Source organism: Rhinatrema bivittatum, chromosome 5, assembly GCF_901001135.1.
Source record: "Rhinatrema bivittatum chromosome 5, aRhiBiv1.1, whole genome shotgun sequence".
NCBI lineage: Eukaryota > Metazoa > Chordata > Amphibia > Gymnophiona > Rhinatrematidae > Rhinatrema > Rhinatrema bivittatum.
The window spans coordinates 120,672,400-120,697,342 of NC_042619.1; the positions used below are offsets into that span (position 1 = coordinate 120,672,400).

At 47.6% G+C, this 24,943-nt stretch overlaps 1 protein-coding gene across 5 annotated transcripts in view; it reads right to left on the reverse strand.

Moving 5' to 3' along the window:
- Positions 1-24,943, reverse strand: part of SETDB2 (SET domain bifurcated histone lysine methyltransferase 2) — a 187,417-nt gene that overhangs the window by 52,432 nt on the left and 110,042 nt on the right. For 4 of the 5 annotated variants that reach the window (XM_029602852.1, XM_029602850.1, XM_029602853.1 and 1 more), the window contains exon 6: positions 20,429-20,519. The exons of the other annotated variant lie outside the window; for it this stretch is intronic. In XM_029602852.1, the coding sequence (XP_029458712.1) occupies positions 20,429-20,519 (91 nt within the window). The remainder of the gene's footprint in view (positions 1-20,428; positions 20,520-24,943) is intronic. 5 annotated transcript variants of the gene reach the window in all.

Genomic DNA, 24,943 nt, shown 5'->3' on the forward strand with positions numbered 1-24,943 from the left:
CTCTCTTACTTGACATGTTAAATTTTATAAAAATGTTCTCCTCTCTCTACTGTTTTACATCTACTAAGAAAATAATGTATATTGTTCACAAAGTTTTACTGTGCCCAATTACTATGAATTGCAATTTTTGTATAATAATTCCATATTTTGTAAACCGATATGATGGCTCTACCAAATAACGGTATATAAAACTCTACAAATAAATAAATAAATAAATTGACTCCTTCAAAAAGTGAAGCAGATTTGTGAGGCAAGACTTGCCTTGGGTAAAGCCATGCTGACTTTGTTCCATTAAACCATGTCTTTCTATATATTCTGTGATTTTGATGTTTAGAACACTTTCCACTATTTTTCCTGGCACTGAAATCCGGCTAACCGGTCTGTAGTTTCCCGGATCACCCCTGGAGCCCTTTTTAAATATCGGGGTTACCTTTGCTATCCTCCAGTCTTCAAGTACAATGGATGATTTTAATGATAGGTTACAAATTTTTACTAATAGGTCTGACATTTCATTTTTTAGTTCCTTCAGAACTCTTGGGTGTATACCATCCGGTCCAGGTGATTTACTACTCTTCAGTTTGTCAATCAGGTCTAACACATCTTCTAGGTTCACTGTGATTTGATTCAGTCCATCTGAATCATTACCCATGAAAACCTTCTCCATTACGGGTTCCCCCCCAACATCTTCTTCAGTAAACACCGAAGCAAAGAAATCATTTAATCTTTCTGCGATGGCCTTATCTTCTCTAAGTGCCCCTTTAACCCCTCGATCATCTACCGGTCCAACTGACCCCCTCACAGGCTTTCTGCTTCGGATATATTTTAAAAAGTTTTTACTGTGAGTTTTTGCCTCTACAGACAACTTCTTTTCAAATTCGCTCTTAGCCTGTCATCAATGTCTTACATTTAACTTGCCAACATTTATGCTTTATCCTATTTTCTTCTGTTGGATCCTTCTTCCAATTTTTGAATGAAGATCTTTTGACTAAAGTAGCTTCTTTCACCTCCCCTTTAAACCATGCCGGTAATCGTTTTGCCTTCTTTCCACCTTTCTTAATGTGTGGAATACATCTGGACTGTGCTTCTAGAATGGTATTTTTTTTTTAACAATGACCACGCGCCTCTTGGACATTTTTTACTTTTGTAGCTGCTCCTTTCAGTTTTTTTCTAACAATTTTTCTCATTTTCTCAAAGTTTCCCTTTTGAAAGTTTAGCACGAGAGCCATGGATTTGCACACTGTTCCTCTTCCAGTCATTAAATCAAATTTGATCATAATATGATCACTATTGTTAAGCGGCCTCACCACAGTTATCTCCTTCACCAAGTCTTGTGCTCCACTGAGAATTAGATCTAAAATTGCTCCCTCTCTCGTTGGTTCCTGAACCAATTGCTCCATAAAGCTATCATTTATTCCATCCAGGAACGTTATCTCTCTAGCGTGTCCCGATGATACATTTACCCAGTCACTATTGGGGTAATTGAAGTCTCCCATTATTACTGCACTACCAATTTGGTTAGCTTCCCTAATTTCTCTTAGCATTTCACTGTCCATCTCACCATCTTGACCATGTGTATGGTAGTATACTCCTATCACTATAGTCTTCCCCGACATACAAGGGATTTCTACCCATAAAGATTCAATTTTGCATTTAGTCTCATGCAGGATGTTTATCCTGTTGGACTCTATGCCATCCCGGACATAAAGGCCACACCTCCTCCCGAGTGCTCCTCTTTGTCATTGCGATATAATTTGTACCCCGGTATAGCACTGGTTATGCCCAGTATAGCATTGGTTATCCTCTTTCCACCATGTCTCTGAGATGCCAATTAAGTCTATGTCATCATTCACTGCTATACATTCTAATTCTCCCATCTTACTTCTTAGACTTCTGGCATTTGCATACAAACATTTCAAAGTTTGTTTTTTGTTTGTATTTTCATTCTGCTTTTTAATTGATAGGGATAAGTTAGAATTTTTTAGCTCAGGGGAGTTTTTAGATACAGGCACTTGGACTATTTTTCTAATTATTGGAACCTCACTGTCGGGATGCCCTAATTCTAATGCATCATTAGTATCCTTTGAAGATACCTCTCTCCGAACATGGCTGCTGAGCGACTGTCGGCTTTCCCCTTTGTTCTAGTTTAAAAGCTGCTCTATCTCCTTTTTAAAGGTTAGCGCCAGCAGTCTGGTTCCACCCTGGTTAAGGTGGAGCCCATCCCTTCGGAAGAGGCTCCCCCTTCCCCAAAAGGTTCCCCAGTTCCTAACAAAACTGAATCCCTCTTCCTTGCACCATCGTCTCATCCACGCATTGAGACTCCGGAGCTCTGCCTGCCTCTGGTGACCTGCGCGTGGAACAGGGAGCATTTCAGAGAATGCTACCCTGGAGGTTCTAGATTTAAGCTTTCTACCTAAGAGCCTAAATTTGGCTTCCAGAACCTCCCTCCCACATTTTCCTATTTTGTTGGTGCCCACATATATCACGACAGCCGGCTCCTCCCCAGCACTGTCTAAAATCCTATCTAGGTGACGCGTGAGGTCCACCACCTTCGCACCAGGTAGGCATGTTACTAGACGATCCTCACGGACACCAGCCACCCAGCTATCTACATTCCTAATAATCGAATCACCAACTATGATGGCCGACCTAACCCTTCCCTCCCGGGCAGTAGGCCTTGGGGAGATATCCTCAGTGCGAAAGGACAATGCATCACCTGGAGAGCAGGTCTTTGCCACAGGATCCTTTCCTGCTGCACCTGGTTGATGCTCTCCCATCATGAGACCTTCTTTCTCCAAGGCAGCACCAGGGCTGCCAGTCTGAAGTTGGGACTTGGCCACTATGTCCCTGAAGGTCTCATCTATATACCTCTCTGTCTGCCTCAACTCCTCCAGGCCTGCCACTCTAGCCTCCAGAGATCGGACTCGTTCTCTGAGAGCCAGGAGCTCTTTGCATCGTATGCACTTGTACAACTTCTCACCGGTGGGTAAAAAATCATACATGTGACACTCTATGCAAAAGTAGGGAATGTTGTAGTGGGCGCATGTGGGCCCTTGCCTCGGAATGACTTCCAGGGTTGATGTCATGAGACCGAGGACTTGGAGGTAGTCCCATACCTTGGGGCAAGCATAGTTCAACAGTTTTCGCAGCTGACCCATCAGTTTCCTTCTCCTTGGAGGGGGAAGGACAACCTTGTCTTGCTTGGTGTTGAACCGGACTCCCAGGTACTCTAGCAATTGGGAGGGCTGCATGCAGCTCTTGGCTGTGTTAATGACCCACTCAAGATTCTGCAGAAGATTCTTGACTCTGGTAGTCGCCTGGTGACTTTCCTCTGGAGATTTTGCCCTGATTAGCCAATTGTCCAGGTAAGAATGTACGAGGATTCATTCTTTCCTCAGTATTGCCGCCACTACCACCATGATTTAGGTGAAGGTCCAAGGGGCGGTAGCTAGTTCGAAGGGTAGAGCCCAGAACTGGTAATGGTGGTACAGTATTTCAAAGTGTAGGAAGCGCTGATGGTCGTTATGGACCGGGATGTGGAAATAGGCTTTGGACAGATCCAGTGAGGTCAGTAATTCTCCCGGCTGTATTGCCCTTATGACTGAGCATAGCGTTTCCATGCGGAAGTGTGGTATCCTCAGGTAACGATTGATGGTCTTGAGGTCCAGGATGGGCAGGAACGTTCCTTCCTTCTTGGGAACGATAAAATATATGGAATAGTGACCAGTATTTTGTTGGTGCGTGGGCACCGGGGTTATCGCCTTTAGGCTGAGTAGTCTTGTCGGTGTGGTTTCTACTGCCATCCTCTTGGAGAGGGAGTGGCACGGTGATCTCACAAATTTGTCTTGGAGTATGCTATGGAAGTCCAGATAGTATCCCTCCCGAATGATGGTTAGGATCCACTTGTCCGACGTTATCTCGACCCATCTTTGGTAGAAGAGGGTAAGTCTGCCCCCTATGACTTCTTCTTGTGGATGGGACTGTTTATTCTCATTGTGGGGTGCGGCCGGGGCCTATACCTGAGCCTGCTCCCCTCTTGTTGTGTCTGTTCCAAAAGGACTGAGCCCTGCCTGCGGGGCGAAGTGCTTGGTAGTGTGTGTTCTTGTACGGTCTAAAGCGCTGAGCTCCTCTGCCCTTGGTTCTTCGGGAGAAAGAGCATGGATTTCTTCTGTTCCTGTACTCTGGTAGATGAGGTACTGGAGATTTGCCCCATTTGTTGGCTAGCTTCTCTAATTCGCTTCCGAACAAGAGAGATCCTTTAAAGGGCATCCTCGTGAGGTTCGCTTTGGATATCGAGTCGGCTGACCAGTTGCGGACCATAGATGTCTTCTGGCTGCCACTGCTGAGGCGAAGTTCCTGGCTGAGGTGCGCACTAGGTCTGAGGTCGCATCCGTGAGCATCGTCTCAACAGGCGTGGTTGCGTCTCTGGAGAGGAGCAAGCAAGAACGTGCCACCAGGGCGCAGCAGGAAGTGATCTGAAGAGTCATTGCTGCTACATCAAAGGACTATTTAAGGATGGATTCCAGTCGTCTGTACTGGGTATCCTTTAGAGCCGCTCCTCCCTCGATGGGAATGGTTGTGCACTTGGAGGTTGTGCAGACCATGGTGTCCACCTTTGGGAACTGCAGGAGTTCCTTAGCCGCGGGTTCCAAGGGATATAGGTCTTCTAGGGCCCATCCTCCTTTGAAGCTGGCCTCTGGGGCATTCCATTCCAGGTAAATCAGTTGCCATACCACTTGCAACATTGGAAAATAGCATGAGGCCTGATGGAGGGAGACCAAGATGGGGTTTATCTTTGGTTCCGCTGTGGTGTCCGTGCCTGGAATGTCCAGCGTCTTCAGGGTCTGGAACACGAGACCTGGTAACTCGTCTTTGGAGAAGAATCGCAGCATGGTTTGGTATGGTTCCATCCCTGGGGGGAATTCTCCTTCCTCCAGGGAGTCTGCCTCATCCTCCGAGGTGTCTGTATCCCCACTAGGGAGTCTTGCTTAGGAAGGGCACGTCTGGAAGGGCCCGAGAGGTGCTTGGAATGTCTTGCGCTTCTGGTGGCGACTGGGACAGAATTGCAGCCGGTTCTGAGTCGCTTGGAGAAAGGTCTGCAGCTCTTTGAAGAATTCCACCCAGGAAAAGGCCCCTGGGTCCATGTTGATTCCAGGCAGCGCTATAGTGGAGGCCCCGGAGGTGCCTTCCTGTGTAGGTGCCGAATTGGAGATAGCAAATGTTGCTTACCTGATGTAACAGGTGTTCTCACAGGACAGCAGGATGTTAGTCCTCACAAATGGGTGACATCGAGGATGGAGCCCACCACGGAAAACTTCCTTCAAAGTTTAAACAGAACTTTGACTGGCCCCTACTGGGCATGCCCAACAAGGCACTGACCCTGCAGCCAGCAGGGGTCTCCCTTCAGTCTGATTTTCAAAGCTACAGGCAGTGCCTAAAAAGTAAAAACAAAACAAACCCAACACCGCGGGGTGGCGGGCGGGTTTCGTGAGGACTAACATCCTGCTGTCCTGTGAGAACACCTGTTACATCAGGTAAGCAACATTTGCTTTCTCACAGGACAAGCAGGATGGTTGTCCTCACAAATGGGTGAGTACCGAGCTGAGGATGTCCTGACTTGCACCAAATGCACCCAATGACATGCAACAGGCACAACAACTGGGGTGGAATTTGGTAAAGGGCATCCGCACCCTACCGGGAAGGTGGAAGGGTGTTGGTACATCACGTTGGAAAAAGGTTACGCAAGACAGATTGGCCGAAGATAGAGTCCTGTCTTCCAGCTTTGTCCAAACAATAGTGGGCTGCAAAGGTATGGAGAGAACTCCAGGTTGCAGCTTTGCAGATGTCAGGAAGCGGCACCGATCGAAGGTGTGCCACTGACGTCGCCATGGCCCTCACAGAGTGTGCTTTCACACGATCTTGAAAAGGAATGCCAGCTTGCTGATAGCAAAAAGAAATGCAGTCCGCCAACCAGGAGGAAAGAGCCTGCTTACCCACAGGATGTCCTAACTTGTTAGGATGGAAAGAGACACATAATTGAGTGCTCTTCCTGTGAGCAACTGTACGGTCTAGATAAAAAGCTAGAGCTCGTTTGCAGTCTAGGGTATGCAGAGTCTGTTCCCCGGAGTTGGAGTGGGGCCTGGGAAAAAAGATAGGTAGTATGATGGATTGATTAATATGAAACTCAGAAACTACCTTAGGTAAAAATTTAGGGTGAGTGCGGAGTACCGCCCGGTCCTGCAGGAGCTTAGTGTAAGGCGGATAGGTAACTAGGGCCTGCAATTCACTAACCCTGCGAGCTGAAGTGATAGCCAAAAGGAATAACACTTTCCATGTGAGACACTTTAATTCACAGGAGTGCAGAGGTTCGAAAGGAGGTTTCATTAGACGACCAAGAACCAGGTTAAGGTCCCAAGATGGGGCCGGAGGACGTAAGGGTGGCTTCAGATTTATTATTATTTATTATTTAACACTTTTTTATACCGACCTTCATAGTAAATAAACCATATCGGATCGGTTTACATAAAACAAGGGTATAACAGAAGCAATAAATAAAAGTAATTAACAAGAGAAGAGAATAAGATAAAGTTACATTTAACAAGGAGTAAAAACTTGGGAAGCTTAAAAGCTGGAAGGAAGTTAAATGCCAAAAAATAATTAAAGAAGCTTAGTCCAAAAGGAATTTGGATTAAAGCAAGATGCTTTAATCAGTAAGTGCCCGAGTTCTTCGTTTGAATGGTTGTCAGACTTTAATCTTCTACGTCCAAGTGTGGATAAAGAAGACTAAGGGTTGTCTGGAGGATCATCGAAGGCTTGGAGGAATAGCCACGTCTTAAGTTTTTTTCTGAATGTAATGAGACAGGGTTCTAGTCGGAGGCTTGAAGGAATGTTGTTCCAAATAGATGGACCTGCTATTGAAAAAGCTCGGTCTTTGGTCGAGGAAAGGCGTGAGGCTTTAGTTGGGGGGTAGTTCAAAGTACCTTTATGATTATCTCTAATTGGCCTATTGGAGGAATGAAGTTTGAAGGGTATTTCAAGGCTGAGATGGAGTTGGTGATGGATGGATTTATGTATTAGGGTAATTGCTTTGTAAAGGATTCTGAAATTTACAGGTAGCCAATGTAGGTTTCTGAGGATGGGTGAGATGTGATTTCTGCGGCTGGTGTTGGTCAGTAATCTCGCTGCAGCATTTTGAATCATCTGAAGCGGTTTAATGGTCGATTTGGGTAGGCCAAGGAGGAGGGCACTGCAATAGTCAGATGGAGCAAGCCTTTAAGAAAACGTGTTACCAGGGGTTGTACTGAAATAGGGACACCCTGTACACCTTTATGGAAGGCGGCTACCGCACTGACATGCATCCTAATGGAAGAGGTCTTTAGACCGGATTCTGATAGGTGCCATAAATAGTCCAAAAACTTAGATATTGGACAGGAAAGGGGATCAAGGGACTGAGAAGTGCACCATGATGTGTACCTTTTCCATTTATATGAATAGGATCTTCTGGTAGAGGGCTTTCGTGAAGCTATCAGGACACGAGAAACCGAATCCGAAAGGTTAAAAGGCTGAAGGACTAACCTTTCAACATCCATGCCGTCAGGGACAAGGCTTGGAGGTTGGGATGGAGGAGGCATCCGTCGTTTTGAGTGAGCAGATGCGGATCCGTTCCCAGAGGGATGTGCCTGCGGATGGAGAGATCCTGGAGTATGGGAAACCACACTTGGCGTGGCCAGTGGGGTGCTATCAGGATCATGGTTCCTCCGTCCTGGCGTAGCTTCACGAGAGTCCTTGACAGAAGAGGAAGTGGAGGGAATGCATAAAGCAGACCTGTCATCCACTTGAGGGAGAAGGCATCTCTCGGCTGAAAGTGTTGGCTCCGAATGAGAGAGCAGTAATCGTCCACTTTGTGGTTCTGAGGGGACGCAAAGAGGTCTATGCGGGGAAAACCCCACTTGTGAAACAGAGAGGTCACTACCAGAGGATCGAGTGACCACTCGTGTGGCTTGAAGACACGGCTCAGCTGGTCTGCCAATACATTGTCTACTCCCGGCAGGTAAGTGGCCCTGAGGTACATAGAGTGGGAGAGGGCTTCCGCCCAGATCTGCGCAGCTTCCTGACACAGAAGGAAGGAGCCTGTGCCTCCCTGCTTGTTTATGTACCACATGGCCACTTGGTTGTCCGTCTGGATTAAGATTATCTGATGGAATAGATGATCTTTGAAAGTTCGGAGTGCATAGCGGATTGTGCGAAGTTCCAGGAAATTTATCTGGTGTTCGGCTTCCTCTTTGGACCATAACCCTTGGGTTTGTAATTCGTCCACATGAGCTCCCCAACCGATGTGAGAAGCGTCGGTGGTTAGGATTACTTGCGGATCCGGTGGAAGAAAAGGTAAGCCCTGAAGGAGGTTGACCTGAGTTGTCCACCAGGTTAAGGATAGGCGCAGGGCCTGTGTGACTGTGACTATGGAGGACAGAGGCTGAAAAGCTTGAATCCATTGGTGTCGTAGAGTCCATTGTGTTACTCTCATGGCTAGTCGGGTCATGGGAGTGACTTGAACCGAGGATGCCATGTGTCCTAGGAGAATGAGGAACTGGCGAGCCGTGGCAGTGTTTTGAGACTGGAGCTGGCGAGCCAGGGATATTAGGGTGTGGACCCTCTGAAGAGGAAGGTAAGACTTTGCCTGCAAGGTGTCCAAGTCTGCTCCAATGAAGGATAAGGTTTGAGACGGGACTAAGCAAGATTTCTCGTAATTGACAAGAAACCCTAAGGAAAGGAGTGTTTGAATTGTCAATTTTAGGGAGGATTGAGCTATGTGTTGGGAGGAGGCCCTGATTAGCCAATCGTCCAGGTAGGGGTAGACGTGGACACCTTCCTTCCTTAGGAATGCTGCTACCACTACGAGACATTTGGTAAAGACTCGTGGGGCAGAAGCCAGACCGAAAGGTAGGACACGGTATTGATAATGGTCGTGGCCTACAAGAAACCGCAGATATTTGCGATGGGATTGTGTGATCGCAATGTGGGTATAAGCGTCCTTGAGGTCGAGAGAGCACAGCCAATCCCCCTTTTGCAACAGAGGGAGCAAGGCACCCAGGGTTACCATCTTGAACTTTTCTTTTTGCAGATACTTGTTGAGGGCCCGAAGGTCCAGAATTGGACGTAGCCCCCCTGATTTCTTTGGTATTAGGAAGTATCTGGAATAGAATCCTTTCCCTTGTTGACAAGGAGGGATGGGTTCTATAGCATTTGATTGTAGAAGAAGGGATACTTCTTGATGTAATTGAGTGAAATGGCTGGTTAGACTCCATGCCTGAAGGGGCGGGGAGTCTGGCGGAAGTGTTATGAAGTTGAGGCGGTAACCCTGTGCGATAATTGCTAGCACCCACTGATCTGAGGTGATCTGTTTCCAACGGTGTAAGAAGTGGAACAGTCGACCCCCCACAGGGATGTGTGGAAGAGGGAGATGGCATGTGCTCAATACAGGGAAGTCAAAGGCCCGCCGTAGGCCCAGGAGGTGGGGCTACAGTAGGTCTTTGCTTTCTCGGCTGACGAGGCTGAGGCCTGTTAGAGGACCGTGCAGGACGAGCCCTAGTTGACAGAGGGTAGTAGCGACGTGGTCGAAAGAATGACTTCTTAGAGTCCTTCTTTTGCGGTTGCTTGGAGGTCACCTAAGGTGGGACAGATGAGAGTTGTTTCAACGTCTCATGGTGGTCTTTTAACTCCGCCACAATCTGTTGAATTTGCTCTCCAAACAAATTGTCGCCTAAGCAGGGCAAATCAGCAAGACGATCTTGGACTTCTGGGCGAAGGTTGGATGACTTTAACCAAGCCCAACGTCTGGCTGAGATGGCTGTGGCTGAAACCTTCGTGGAAGCATCGAATATGTCATAGGCAGTCCTAATCTCGTGCTTCCCTGCCTCAAATCCCTTGTGAAGAAGGGCTTGAAGCTGTGGTTGGTATTGGTCTGGCAACGTGTCAGCATAGTCTTGCATCTGCTTAAAGATGGCTCTGTTGTATTGAGTCATGTAAAGTTGATATGAAGCTATGCGTGAAATCAACGTAGCTCCATGATACACTTTCCGTCCTACACTATCCAGGAACTTGTTGTCCTTGGTAGGTGGGGTAGAAGAGTGCGGCTTAAGACGCTTGGCCTTCTTCTGCGCGGACTCAACCACAACAGAGCGATGATCCAGTTGAGGTTTTTGGAAACCTGGTGCTGACTGGACAAGGTATGTGGAGTCAGCTTTCTTGTTAACTGGTGACACCGATGAAGGAGATTCCCAGTTTTTTCTTGAGCAGATCCAAAAACACCTGGTGTATAGGGATGGAAGCGATGATTTTTGGAGCATCCAGAAATTGAAGTAGTTCCATCATCTGGTGTCTATCATCAGCTTCAGATTGTAGTTGAAAAGGTACAACTTCTGACATTTCTTTCACAAAATTAATGAAAGATAGATCCCTCAGGAGGAGATCTTTTTCTACTCTCTGTAGGAGATGGTGGCGAAGGCAGATCTGTGTCAGAAGAGGTATCATCATCATCACCCCAGGTATCGTAGGGATCATGTGTGGCTTGTAGCCCTGATGGACCTGGCTGAGGCTCTGAAGGCATCGATGGAAACCGAGGTGGAATCGGTGCAGTAGGTGGAACCAGAAATGGCATCGATGGCTTCGGTGCTGCCGATGGAATCGGTGCCTGGCGCGGAATCGATGGAGCTGAAGGATAAATCGGTGGAGATATACCAGAAGGTACCGATGGAACTACCCCGGAAGGGGGAATTCGAAACGGTGTTTCTCCTGCCGATGAGAAACCAGTCGGAGACGGTGGTGTTGTCGATGGCACTGGAATCACCGATGGAAGGGCCGTCATGAGTGCCTCCATGCGGCTCAGTAGCGGTGCTAGCGCTTGTATCAACGGCTCGGTGGTCGGTTCCATCCTCGGTGGCGAAGCCGGTGCCGGTGTCGGTGCCGGGGGCGGCACTGGAACCGGTGCCGGAGACGGTGCCGATGGAGGTTGTAATTTCTTCATCGCTTTCTCGATGGCCTCCTGGACCAGCCGGTCCAGTTCTGCCCGGAGACCAGGGGTAACCATACCCGGCTCGACGGGAGAGGGAGACTGAGGCAGGGCCGGAGGGACCACCGTAACCGGTGGGATCACGGCCCCCACACCCCGAGAGGGTGAGGGTTTCCTCGATGCCGGCGAACGAGACGTGGAGGGCATCCGGTCTGTTTGCGGCTTCTTTGTCGGTGGCTCGGCTTGAGCAGAGGTCGATGGCTGTGGATCCTCGACAGGCCGAGACTTATGCCGTCGATGGCGGTGCTTTTCTTTCCGATCCCCTCGCCCATCCAGGGAAGGGACGGGAGTCGACGGCCGAGAAGCGATCGATGGCGGACGGTCACCGGAGGGTTGACGATGATGGTACAACTTCGACGGTGCCGGTTCCGATGACGTCGATGCTATCGATGGCGTTGGGGTTGGTGCATGGAAGAGGAGCCCCATCTTCTCCATCCTGGCTTTGCGACCCTTGGGTGTCATTAAGGCACATTTGGTGCAAGTCAGGACATCATGCCCACTACCCAAACACATTACACAAACCCTGTGGGGGTCTGTGATGGACATAGTCCGGGTACAATCCGGACAACGACGGAACCCCGTTGCCATGGCTGGAAGCCAAAATTTAGGCTGGGGATCGGTAAGTGCCCACAGGCCTCGAGGGCCAAAATCGACGGCAGTCGATGGAAGAAGGCAAAAAACTTACCGGGTTCCGTAAGATGACTAAAAAATTTGTCGAAGGGAGACCCCTGAGGGGCAAATTTTCTTAGGAAATTAATTTCCAAATTCCTGTCAGGAACGTGGTTAGAGAGCTCCTTTCACCCGCGTGGCAACTGCTGCGCGGAAAAAAGAAGACTGAAGGGAGACCCCTGCTGGCTGCAGGGTCAGTGCCTTGCTGGGCATGCCCAGTAGGGGCCAGTCAAAGTTCTGTTTAAACTTTGACAGAAGTTTTCCGTGGTGGGCTCCATCCTCGATGTCACCCATTTGTGAGGACAACCATCCTGCTTGTCCTGTGAGAAACAAAGGTCCGGGGTACTATCATTAGTGGATTCGGATCCCTCTACTGGCTGAGGGACCTTGCTTAGGTTCCCCCGAGCCTCTTCGCACTGCTGGCATAGGGAGGAGCCCACTTCAGGTTGCGCAGCTCTCAGGTGGCAGGCTGGGCAGAGGGCTTGTCCCTTGGCCTTCTTGGCAGGCGGTGCCATGGTTTGTGCTCTTGGGGAGCTTAAAAACTCATTTGTGCGCGTAGGTGTGCGCGCCGGGAGGCTTAGTTGCGCGCGCAGAATGCGTACAGATGAGTGCGCAGACTACTACTTGTGTGCCTGGCTGAGATGTGCATGCCGCTGAGCACACGGCAATATTTGTGCGCTCGGGCCGTTTATGCGGGCCGCTATGCGCCCAGCACCGTTATGCGCGTCGCTGTGAGCACAGCACAGATGTGCGTGTTGCTGTGCACACGGCTCAGTTGAGCGGGCAATACGGCGGTCAAGGGGGGGAAATGGTGCATGCGGCCATGCGGACAAGATGGCGACCCCTCCGGAGGGTCTCCACGTGTGTGGACCCTCGCACCGGATCGGGGTCTAGCCCAGACAGGGCTGCTCAACCCGATTTAAACAGACGCCGGAAAGGGACGATCTGTGCAGCTAATCGAGCCTCTGAGACCGGAGACTTAAGAGAGGTTTCTACCTTACCTGGTCTTGGCGTTTCCCGGTCTCGTGCCAGGCGGTCTCCGGCTGCAGGAAGAGAGGGAGTTACCTTCACCGCTGCGCTCAATTCTGCACCTGCTGCCTCTCAGCCACCCTGGAGGCTAAGTCCACGACGGGAGCCGGCTATCGGACCGAGGCTTGCCTCTGAGGGATCTCGGAAATTACCTCAGGAATTCTCGACTGGGGGAGGGACCCTTAGTTATCACCGCAGGAGAGCGGGGCTTGTTTTCTAGAGGTAAGTTTTCTTTCTTCTTTGGTTTGAAGTTGCTAACATTATTCTAGTGTATGTAGTGTCCCTATCTGCTTAGGAGACGGAGAAATACTGAAGAGCCGAGCTTCCTGCATGGGTATATGTAGGCGGACATCTGCTTTGAAATCTGACTGTCTCCCATCTGCTATCAGGAGTACACTATATCCATTGGTCCTGACTCCATCTACTACATGCTAGGAAATGCCGTGTCTACCACATGAGAGGAGGAATTTTATAAGGGATGTGGACCAAAGTGATAGCTAGTTTTCCCAGTTTGTTCCAGTTTGCCCAGTTTAGGGATAGGACTTCTAAAACCCCCAATTTATTAGCCTCCCTTTCCCCTTGCTAGTTCCAACCCTTAAAACCCACTGACTAGTCTAGAATTATTTTTTTTTTACTTACACGCCATCCATAGCAGCAGTAAAGTTACACGGCAGGGGAATCCAGATTTTCACACACTTCTTAGTCTTCCCCTGTCATGCCCACGCGCACACCCCACCCCTTTTTCTAAACTTTTGAATTGTGTGCGTATCTCTTGGCTTTGGCACACGTAGAACTTTTAAAATTCATCTAATTATGTGGAAATGTGTCCTAGTTGGGTGTAGCACTAGCAGTCTACTGGTCTAAAAGTCAACTCTTCCCATCAGCCAAATAGGACTCCTTTACACCAAACAGTAGATGCTCTGAAACCTTTAGATTCAGTTCTAGCCTCTTACTACAGCTTCTCTATTACTCAAAGAACTGTGGAATGGTGTTTGCCTGGGATTTGCAAGTGATGTTAGCGAATTAAAAGATTTGAGTTATCTTTCCAAGTAAAGGTTAAAAGTAGGAAGTTACTTTATTAAAAAGTGATTTGAAAGTGTAATCATTTCATGTGCTCACATGACTGATGTGATGTGCACGTGGGTTCAATATGCCAGTTTTCTACATTATAATACATCACATCCTAAAGAGTTATCCATAATCTCTGACAGATTTTCTAGACAATAATTAGCTGTCTGTAATTAAATACATTTTTTTAGATGCGCTTTATCAGTGGAAAGCAGAGTTGCTTACCTGTAAAAGGTGTTCTCCTAGGACAGCAGGATGGGTGATATCATTGGATGGAGCCCGGTCACAGATGGCTGCGACCACTCATGCTCACCTCTCTCTTTGCTGCACTGTCAATTCTAGGAAGAATGGCAGCCTCCACCAGCCACCACCGACCTACCTGGTGTCCCCGGGATGGCGAGTGCGTTGCCGACCGCCATAATGTTCCTGGTATCACCTAAGCCCCGTGCGCGCAAGGGCTACCTTTGTTCACGTCATGGCGGGAACCTCGGAGGCGTCCCCTCCGAATGACGTCATCTCGCTACAGTACTTAAGCTGACTGGCCCTATGCTTTGACGAGTTAGCAAGGAGTTCCCTCGTTGTCGAATTCGCTCCATCCTTGGGCTTCCGGTTCCAGATCTCTGCCTTGGCGTGGGACGCTCTGGGTACCCGCTCCTCGGGGGCCCTTCCACATTCCTGGCTATCCGCTCCTCGGAGCGCATTTATGCCTTGGACTGCTACCTGTCCCGCTCCCCGGGACAGTCTCCTGGAACTACCTTTGTGAGTACTAGACTTTGGGCTTCAACAATATCTATCCTACTGAGGAATCCTCTACGGTGTATCCCGTGCCTCGGGCCACTACCGTAACCTCTCCAGGAGGAGTCACTGCAGGGTATTACCATCACCTTCCACAGGATCCTCATCTGGGGTCCTGCACCTCAGACTATCTTCTCATCGCCTCCGCAGTACAGACATCTTCGGCGTACCCCGCTCTGTGGGCTACTACTGGATCTGCACGTCTGAGGTATTTACTACACTTCTGAAGAGACTTTCTGGCGTACCCCACTCTGCGGGCCACTACTGGATATTCACATCGAGGGTATACACCTCAGCTCAGAACTGTTCTTTATCTACAACTCCCGCTCTGCGGGCTTGCCTTCCTTCCGGTATAATAAAGTCTCTACCATACAGCTGTGTCTGCGACCACTGAGACCACTCCTACAGACAGTGAGGCTCACAGGGCTCCTTCCCTGTGGGTGGAAACACTTCTCACTTTGGCCCAGGGTTCACATTCTTACAAAAACATAACAAGAACTTTGATCTGCCTCACTACTGCCACCTCTGGTGGAGATATTCAAGTTGTACAATAAAGAACTATCTTGTGTTTTGTGTGTACGAGTCTAGCCCAGTGCTGTGGCTCCTCACGGGGCTCCTCCCCGTGGGCGTGGTCATCTCCACAGCACCCAAGGATCCACAAAACACACGTTATCATAACACCACGCAGGACAGCGTCAAGGATTCAGGGGATGAGAACAATCCCTGAAACAGACCTGTAGGCCAAAGTTCCCACCAGGTAGATGAAATAGGCCTGAAGCTCTTTCAAGAGCATCTGCCATAACCTGTTCATCTATCCTGTCACAGTATATCAGGGAAGCAGGAAGGCCCTTTGGGCAATGTAGAGAATGAGAAAACTAAGGCAGTATATACCCTGCAGGTATATGGAGATATATTACAAGCGCCTTAGCTTCATCTCCAGTCCCCCAAACAAACCAAACAGAAGGAGTGAAGAACACAAGGAGGCAGACTAGCGGACCGCCAGGGCAAGCACAACTCGCCCTGATGTCCATCAACCCCAAGTGAATAACTCACTACTGTCATAATGCCTCTGTATCGCTCCATGGTGAGACCGCACCTTGAATACTGTGTACAATTCTGGTTACCACATCTCAAAAAAGATATAATTGCGATGGAGAAGGTACAGTGAAGGGCTACCAAAATGATAAGGGGAATGGAACAGCTCCCCTATGAGGAAAGACTAAAGAGGTTAGGACTTTTCAGCTTGGAGAAGAGATGGCTGAGGGGGGATATGATAGAGGTGTTTAAAATCATGAGAGGTCTAGAACGGGTAGATGTGAATCGGTTTTTTACTCTTTCGGATAATAGAAAGTCTAGGGGGGCACTCCATGAAGTTAGCATGTGGCACATTTAAAACTAATCGGAGAAAGTTCTTTTTCACTCAACGCACAATTAAACTCTGGAATTTGTTGCCAGAAGATGTGGTTAGTGCAGTTAGTATAGCTGTGTTTAAAAAAGGATTGGATAAGTTCTTGGAGGAGAAATCCATTACCTGCTATTAAGTTGACTTGGTTTTTGGGTTCTTGCCAGGTTCTTATGGCCTGGATTGGCCACTGTTGGAAACAGGATGCTGGGCTTGATGGACCCTTAGTCTGACCCAGTATGGCATGTTCTTATGAGTATCCCTCTGGAGATGGAGCCCTCAGTCTTCTTGCAACAGCAGAAACTGAGAGCGATTGCCCCTGGGGAGAAGTCCCGAATGCTCCATCAGGAGATGGGAAGCTGGGGAGTTGCATGCGTATACCCTGACAGTACCTGATGTTATTACCAACCTGGAAGCCCAAGGGGCACCAGGGCAGGTCCAAGGCGATCCCAGAAAAGAGTACCCAACCACACGGCTGCGGTAACACTACCCCAGCCAGGAGTGAATATACTTCCCCTCCTAAGGAAGCATGCGGCCCAGCAACGGATGATCCAAGTCTGCTCTGTCTGTAGACAGGGCGATCCTGAAAAAAGGAGGAAGAACAGCTTGCATGCTACTGCGAGCAGAGGGTAGAATCTCTCATGCTGGGTGCTCGGATCCTAACTCCCTCAGCCATGGACATGGCAAAAGGGGGTGAAAGGCACGATTGCCTAGCTGATGGACTGAAACACTCTTCACAGAGGAGGGTCCCCTAGACAAGGATGACAGACGACAGCGATCCTTGAGGAAGATCCCTACAGAGTCCAGCAAATACCAAGGTAACTCCTGAACTGGGGGAAACCCGGAGGGTACTGGGGGGCAACACTTGACAGCTTCCCTCAAGGGTAGACCTGCCATATCTCAGAGCGTCCAAGGGAGAGTGCCACACTCTACTATTCCTGGGGCTGGCGCCAGACAGAGCAGTGACATCCCATATCTGGGAACAGAAACAAGGGACACCCCTCGAAAGGGTGGACAGTGGGACATCCAGAGGGGAACCCAAAAAGGTTGCCCCAGAACCTAGTTGAATCTCCCTTTCCAAAGGGGAGAGGGAAGCAGCAGGATTGGGGGCCTCCCGATCCAGAAAGACTGAGCAACTCCCCGAAGGAGAGTTGAGGCAAATCACTGATGGCTGAAGCGCTGAAGCGACCAACCCATCACAGGCAGCCAGCCTTGGATAAGGGACGCTGCCACTGCAATTCCCAGAGGGTCCGCAGCTGAAGACAGCTCAACTTCCGCTGCTGCTCCCCTGCTCCCCAGCCCTGGCCTCCAAGGAGACACGCTGATGCAAAGCATCGGGGCCCCGGATCAGAGAAAAAATGCTCAGGGACAGAACCACAAGGACTGTTCTACAAGAACATGGTAGAAGGCGAAAGACATAGGCCTCTGCTGAGAAAGGAGAGGGCCAATCACCTCAGGATCCAACCAGGAAAGCAGTCCTAGGTTAGTCCTGCGGCTGTGGAACACAACCTGTGGTGACCACCTGGAGGGAACAACCCACATACACACACATAAACGCCAAGGCAACAGAGGGCAACTGGAAGCTCTCCTCTGCGAGAGCACGCTGGGCGGAACTCATGCAGTAGTAAGCCATCCATGAATGGTGGCACACCCATGATCCTGAGGGCCGAGCTAGTGGGAGAAATCCCAGGCCCCAGCGAGGTCAGAGAACCACATTCCAGAGTCGGTGGCCACACGCCGCCGCATGACCAAGCACAGTGTGTATAATGACATCTCCCCTGCCAGTGCTCCTCAGTACTACACGGTGCGGACTGATGTGGAGATTGGGACCAGGATGAAAGATGGCATAACTCTAGTATGGCTGAGGACTGCACAGCCAGGGAGAATACCTCCTGCCAGCATCCGAGGTCCTTGGAATAGACGCCTCCTGTATCCCAACTGCGCAAGTTGTGCATCGTGCCACAGTAACTCCAGTGGAGTGGAGAGAACAGGGTGATTAAGGTGTCCCCAGCACTACTGGCACTCCGGGTAAGGCACTTGAGAACGCTCTGAGAGGCGGTCCCAGGAAAATGTGATGGACCCAGCTCATTTGCGAGACCCACAGGGAACAACTGCAGTGAAGACCCTGGCGAGGCAGGTGCTTATGGAGGGCTGCGGGCATGTCCTGTGATCTATAAGCAGTTGCCAGTAAACTGCGCCACTCCTGGCGCCACAGGTACCCATGGATGTCGACTGCCCGGGGCCCTGACAACCCGAAGGTATGGGCCAAGGAAGCCATGGGCGTCTGCGGGGAGAGGGCCTGCCGCCCCTGATAGGTCATCGATGTCCAAAGGAACCGACTGCCAGTGCCGATGGCAATTCCCCTCGGCTCACTGATTCGTCGTGTGGTGTTGATGCTGCAAGCTCGATGGCCTCGCAAGCAGTACGGCTGCAGAGAGCCTCGCTAGCCCTCATCATTATTGATGGCGTGTACATCTTGGCAGGGCCTCCAACACTGGGATTGTCGGCTGAAGGGACAGCTCTGAGTTCCCCATGCTCCATAGAGGGCACCACCCTGGAGCCTTGAGGGCACTGGGCCACTGTGGATAGATGCCGCAAGGGCACCCAGCCATCGAGTGCCGCAAGGGCACCCAGCCATCGAGTGCCGCAAGGGCACCCAGCCAGCGAGTGCCGCAAGGGGACAGAGGCAGCGAGTGCTGCAAGGGGACAGAGGCAGCGAGTGCACCGGGGGTACCATGGCAAGTGCACTGAAGGCACCGTGTTGAGGGATCAAGCTGATAGTACTGTGACATTGAGTGCAGCAAAAGTACCATGGCTTTGAAAGCATCAAGACACTGTGGCATCGAGTGCATCAAAGGCACCGAGGCATTGAGTGCATCGAGTGCATCGAGTCACCAAGTGCATCAAAAGCACCGTGTAATTGAGTGCATTGAGGGCATCGTGATATTGAGTTCATAGAGGGCACTATGTCATCGAATACGCTGCACCACTGCACTGCGGCACCTAAGGGCATCAAGGCCTCGATGCCCAACCGGTGCAGATGCACCCCAGTTCCATCGACACTGATGGCACAGAAGGCCACCACGGCATCGTCAGCAGTCAAGCACCTCGATTGCACCGAGGATGACCCTGGACCCCGACAGCATCAAGGAACAATGGTACCCGGAGATGGGCCCTGTCACCGACGCAGTCCTGACATCAGTGGTCACAGCTGTGCACAGGCAACCATTCACAGGCATAGCACAGAGGTGCAGCAGCAAGCAGCTAGTCCAGGCTCTGCTCACCCTCTCTCCCAGGGAGATTGCATTGCCAAGGCTGGCAAGCAGGAGAGGAGGTAACATCATCCAGAGCTCCCACCCGTGGAGACTAGTTCCCTAATACATGGGGAGGATGAGCTCTCCCCCCCCCCGTTCCTTCCAGCTTCTGAATCCATCGATGCCGAGCGATCGGAAATCCTCCATGGAACTCCAGTCCGGGTAGAACTCAGGCGAGTCCCCAGGCTAAGTGGCCTACAAGGATCACCGACGTACTGCATAGCCCAGTCCTGTTAGCACTGTGGAAAAGAGAATGAACAGAGAGCAAGGAGAGGACAGAAATACAAAACCCGAAGAAGCAGTTTTTTTTTGGTTTTTTTTGAAAGAACAGACCACCAGTCTGCACAGGGGAAAACCCACCATGCAGCCGGCAGACAGTTTGAAACAAGAATTAAACTACCATATGAAAAGCTACAGCTCTAGAAAAAATCACTTACAAAACTGTAAGAAGAGAGCAAAGCTGAATACGAAAAAACAACATTTACTTATATAAAAAAAAAAAAGAGCACGAGGTCCACAACTGTGAGACATCAGCTCTGCGTAAAAGAAAAGACTGAGGGCCTCTGCCTAGGGAGCAGGGTACTGACTACAGCTGTGCCCATGCTCAGTGGGGCATCCTGAAAGCTCTAGAAATCTTTGAGGTCAAAGGTCAGTGCTGGGCTCCATCTGATGATGTCACTCATGTGTGAGGACTACCATCCTGCTTGTCCTAGGAGAAAGTGCCTATTGCCATGTCTATCTATATTCATAAATTGAGGCCTTCTAAGTGGATGGATTTAGTTGAAATTTGGTAGTGGGAATCTTAATGAGGTTCCTGCTCTCCTACTTAATTTCATTAAGATTCATCCATGAAGTGTGCAGGGCCATGACTGAATTTGCAGGATCAGAAATACTTTTGTATTTCAGTGTGGCACAAACTTTTGTGCCACACTGAAAGTTTGTATATTTTCAACTTCTTAAAACGTAATGAGTAATTTGTATATTATTTACTTTCAAAATGAACTAACATTCCCAGGTCTCTCATGCAAACATGCAGTATAATAATTACTAGGTCAATCTAAAATAAAATGTTGCTTTTATACCCACACAACAGAATAATTTTCAGCAAAAGGGTCTTCCAGTGAGGCAAGCAAACACGGTATGTTTTTTTGTACATCATCGTCAACATTCGCAGCATCTATGTGAAAGATGAAGACTATTACAGGACCTCAACAATTGCAGTAAATGTTTAACTTTAGAAAAAAATTAATCTAATCTGTTGTTCTGAAAAAGAGTTTCCTTTATATACATTATAGAATTCCAGATTGGCTAATTCATAAATGATAAACAAAAATGTGCCGATGCAACACTAGGGTAGACAAATTTATGTATCATGTTCATATTGACCTAAATGCAAACATACTGGCTATACACTTTTTTAAAAAGTACATCAATGCTAACATATTAACATGTGTTATATAAACACAGTTCTGCATTAGTCTGCATTACTGTTAACATGGACATAAAGCAGCCTAACACACAAAATATTTAAAGAAGTAGGTTATCATGCAACTGTATGCTAAACCAGCTCTTTAATATTAATACATGATTTGTGCTTTAAAACTTAACTACACCTATAGGAGGTGCGTAGAAATTTAATTTACTTGATAATTTGCTTTCCTTGAATCCTGCAACACCAGTTCAAATGCATGGGTTTACTTTCTCTACTAGCAGATGGGGGTCAAAAGACGTAACTTTTCCTGCAATATCATCTCAGATTGTTACCATGGTGCAGCCCAGCAAAAAACAGTATTCTCATGTTAAAAACCTGATTAAAAAATAACCTGTAAATAACACGAATTACAATGTGAAAAAGGATCCTGCTTCAAGAACAAGAACAAGAAAAGGTGAAAGAACAAGTGAACCTCCAGTTGTCCTCTAGTCAAGAAAAATCAACTTCTATAATCTTTGGTACACCGAAATAAAAAACTGCATGGCCCAACTTCCTGGGAGGGTCCTGGACTGGTGTAACAGGATTCAAGGAAAATAAATTATCGAGTTAAAGTTTTCCTTCCTTACCATCCTGCTACACCATTCCCAACACATTGGAAATACTCAAACCCAATTAATCCAGGAGGGAAGAAGTTAGGGTCGAATTGAGAACAGCAGAATTAAAAGCTGCATCCTCCCTTGGAGGAACATCCAGTCTGTAATGCTTAGTGAATATGTCCAAAGAAGACCACGTGGCTGCTTTGCAAATTTCATCTGGGGATATAGATGTCAATCTCACCCAGGAAGAAGCTTGAAATCTTGTTGAGTGAGCCTGAAGGACTTCTGGAGCCTGATGGCTTTTCAGTAGGTAAATTGAAGCAATTGTTTCTTTAATCTATCTAGCCAAAGAAGCCTTGGAAGCTTCCTTTCCTTTATGTAACCCTCAAGCAATACAATCAATCTGTCAAATTTCTGGACACATTGTAACTTCCAAATATCTAATAAAAACTTGACGGACATATAACAACCAGAGAGATCGATTTTTACCACGACACTCCTCCTGTGAGAATACCGGGAGAGAAACTGATTAGTTTAAGTGAAAATGAGAAATTACTTTTGGTAAAAAGGAAAGAACTGGATGAAGAAAAATGTAATATGAGGCAAAAACGAGAAAAGGATTTATATGACAAAGCTTGCAACTTAGAGATTCATCTGGGAGAACAAATAGTGACCAGAAAATTTTTTTTCAGGGACAGATCTTTTAGAGAAGCTCTCTTAAGAGATTTGAATGGTGGACCTACTAAAACTCTGAGAACAAAATTAAGGTCCCAATGGGGGACTAGAGGTCTGAAAGGAGGAAATGTGATACATCAGTATGGGTAGCTACAGAAACTCCTGAGACTCTTTCCCTGTACCATGAAATAGCTGCAATTTACTCTTGTAGAGTTTAAAGTCAGGCCTTTATCCAATCCTCTCTCAAGGAAGGTCAAATGTAAAAAATAACCAAATGCTAAAGTGAAAACAGACCAATCCTTGCATCATGTCTTAACAGATGCCATCCATGAACAAAAGCCAGCGAAGGTGGAGTTCTTGCAGACTTTCAATATAATAGAAACTACAGAGGAGGAATATCCTATGACCTCTCTAGAGCCAGGCCAAAATAAACCAGATCCTCCATGAGAATCGTACCCTAAATTAAAAGTCCTTGATCCTGTGTATTAGAGAATCAACCTGTAACCTTACTAGATCCACAAACCAAGGTCTTCTTGGCCAAACTGAAGCTGCTAAAATTAACAGTGAAGAGTGATTCTCTCTTCTTTTGAGTTCTCTCTGACAGAGACCAAAGAGGAAATACATATAACATTTTCCCAACCAGCCAAGGGTGAATTATAGGGCATCTATTCCAAAGGAGCTGCACACTTTGCGCCATCTGAAGTAAAGAGGAATTTTGACATTTTTGCAAGTCGACATAAAATCCAAGTAAGACGACCCCGGTGATTTATTATCCTATGGAAAGCCTCGTGACTGAGTTCCCATTATCCAGGGTCCAATTTGTTGAGAAAATAATAGATTCTGTTCTGTTACCTGAATATGATGTTTGCCTCCTTGGCCACCCATTGGCCTTGAGTGCCTGTTTGTTGATGTAAACCACTGTCAAAGCATTGTCGGAAAGGACTTGGATTGCCTTTCCCTTCACCATGGTTTCCAGCTTGTTAATGAACCATGAGGCCTCCTCCAAATTTCAAAGTCCCTGCACTACTTGATCCTGCAGTGGGCACCCCATACCAACAGGCTTGCATGTTTTATTAGAAACACCCAGTAAGGAGGTTTCAAACACATTCCCTTCTATAAGTTTAATGAAGTCAACAATAACAAAAGACTCTGCTATACCAACCTCGGAAGGGGAAGATGGACTTTGTAGTCTTGTATGTGAGGGGACGATTGAGAAAGCACAGAACATTGCAGAGGGTGCATGTGAGCTTTGGCCTACAGCACAAGATCTAAGGTGGTTGCATGGTCCTTAGTAATTGTAGATAATCCAAAGCTCTGGGTGAGAAAAATGTTTGCACTTTGTCAATTTGGATATTCTTTCCTGAGTCAGGTACAAACCTACTCCTAGATTCATCAAAATGCTAAAATATCGCATACATAACTCCTGCATGAAAGGGGCGTGTTTAGGGGAATTTCTATAATTACCGCATTGCATGGTAACATAGCGCTTCATATAGGTAGTATCGCATGGTAGCATGTGTTATGCTATCGCATGGTGTGATACTGCTCCTCATTTTCATTAAAACCCGCCCCAACCCCTCCCTAATCCTGCCCCTTCCAAAAATTTGCATCCGCGCCATACGATAGTACAATTATCACATGTGTTAATGCCATGATACATTTAAATGAATGACCGTTAGATTGAGAGCCCTCTGGGGACAGAGAAATAACTACTAGGGATGTGCAGCCAAAATATTTTCGTTGCATTCGTGATACGTATTCGTTGGGGGTCATTTCCGTTGCATTCGGATGTATGGCGCCCCGATACGTTGTGAATTCGTTTTCCGGTTCTCATTAAAGTCAATGGGGGAAGGATTTCCAGCCTACTTTTGGCTGCAGAATTGGGGTTTTATTATCAATTTTGATGAAACTTCTGGGGAGCAATCATCACAACAACAAAAGAGCTCCAAGGTACTTAGACTGTGGCAAAGTGGCACCAAAGTAGCATGAATAGCCTAAGGCACTGTGCAAAGGGGTACCAGAAGTGGCAAGAGTGCAGCGAGAGTGTCAAAAACACACCACAGCTTCAATAGAGAGCACCGATAACAGATGCATGAACCCTTTTTTATTTGTACTTTCATTTCTCTTTGATTTCATACCCTGCTTGTTAGCAAATAATACAGGTATTTTAGAGTCTTTCATATCTGGGTGCTCTGTCTTTATCAGTCTGGGTTTCTTCAGACTTAAATACAACCTCTCTACTAGGATATTCTAACTTCCCTAGTTTGCAAATAGTTTTTGGAAGATACTTCCCTCTGAACAACATGCTTCTGGGTGACTGTCAGCTTTCCCTTCTGGTCTAGATTAAAAGCTACTCTATCTCCTATTTAAATGTTAACATCAACAGCCTGGTTCCACTTGTTAAGATGCAGCCCATCCCATTAGAATAGGCTCTCCCTTCCCCAGAATGCTGTCCACTTCCTAAGAAATCTAAAATCCTCTCCCCTATACCATAGTCTCATCAACACATTGAGAATCTGGTGCTCAGCCTGTCTCTTGGGTTTTGCGTGTGGAATAGGAAGCATTTCTGAGAATGCAACCCTCGAGGTTCTAGATTTCAGTTTTGTTAAAATGTCTATATACAAATGCCAGAAGTCTGAACAGTAAGATTGGTGAGTTAGAATGTATTGAATTGTATGATATAGACATTATAGTCACTTTATTTATTTATTTATTTATTTATTTAACATTTTTATATACCGGGCTTCATGCAGGATTGCATATCAGCTCGGTTTACATTATAACTGAACAAGACATGCATGTAGAATGCAAGTTACATAGAACAGGGACTTAAAACTTGGAACAGAATACATGGGTAAAATAACTTAAACATAAAGGAAGAATGGGAAACTTAAAAAA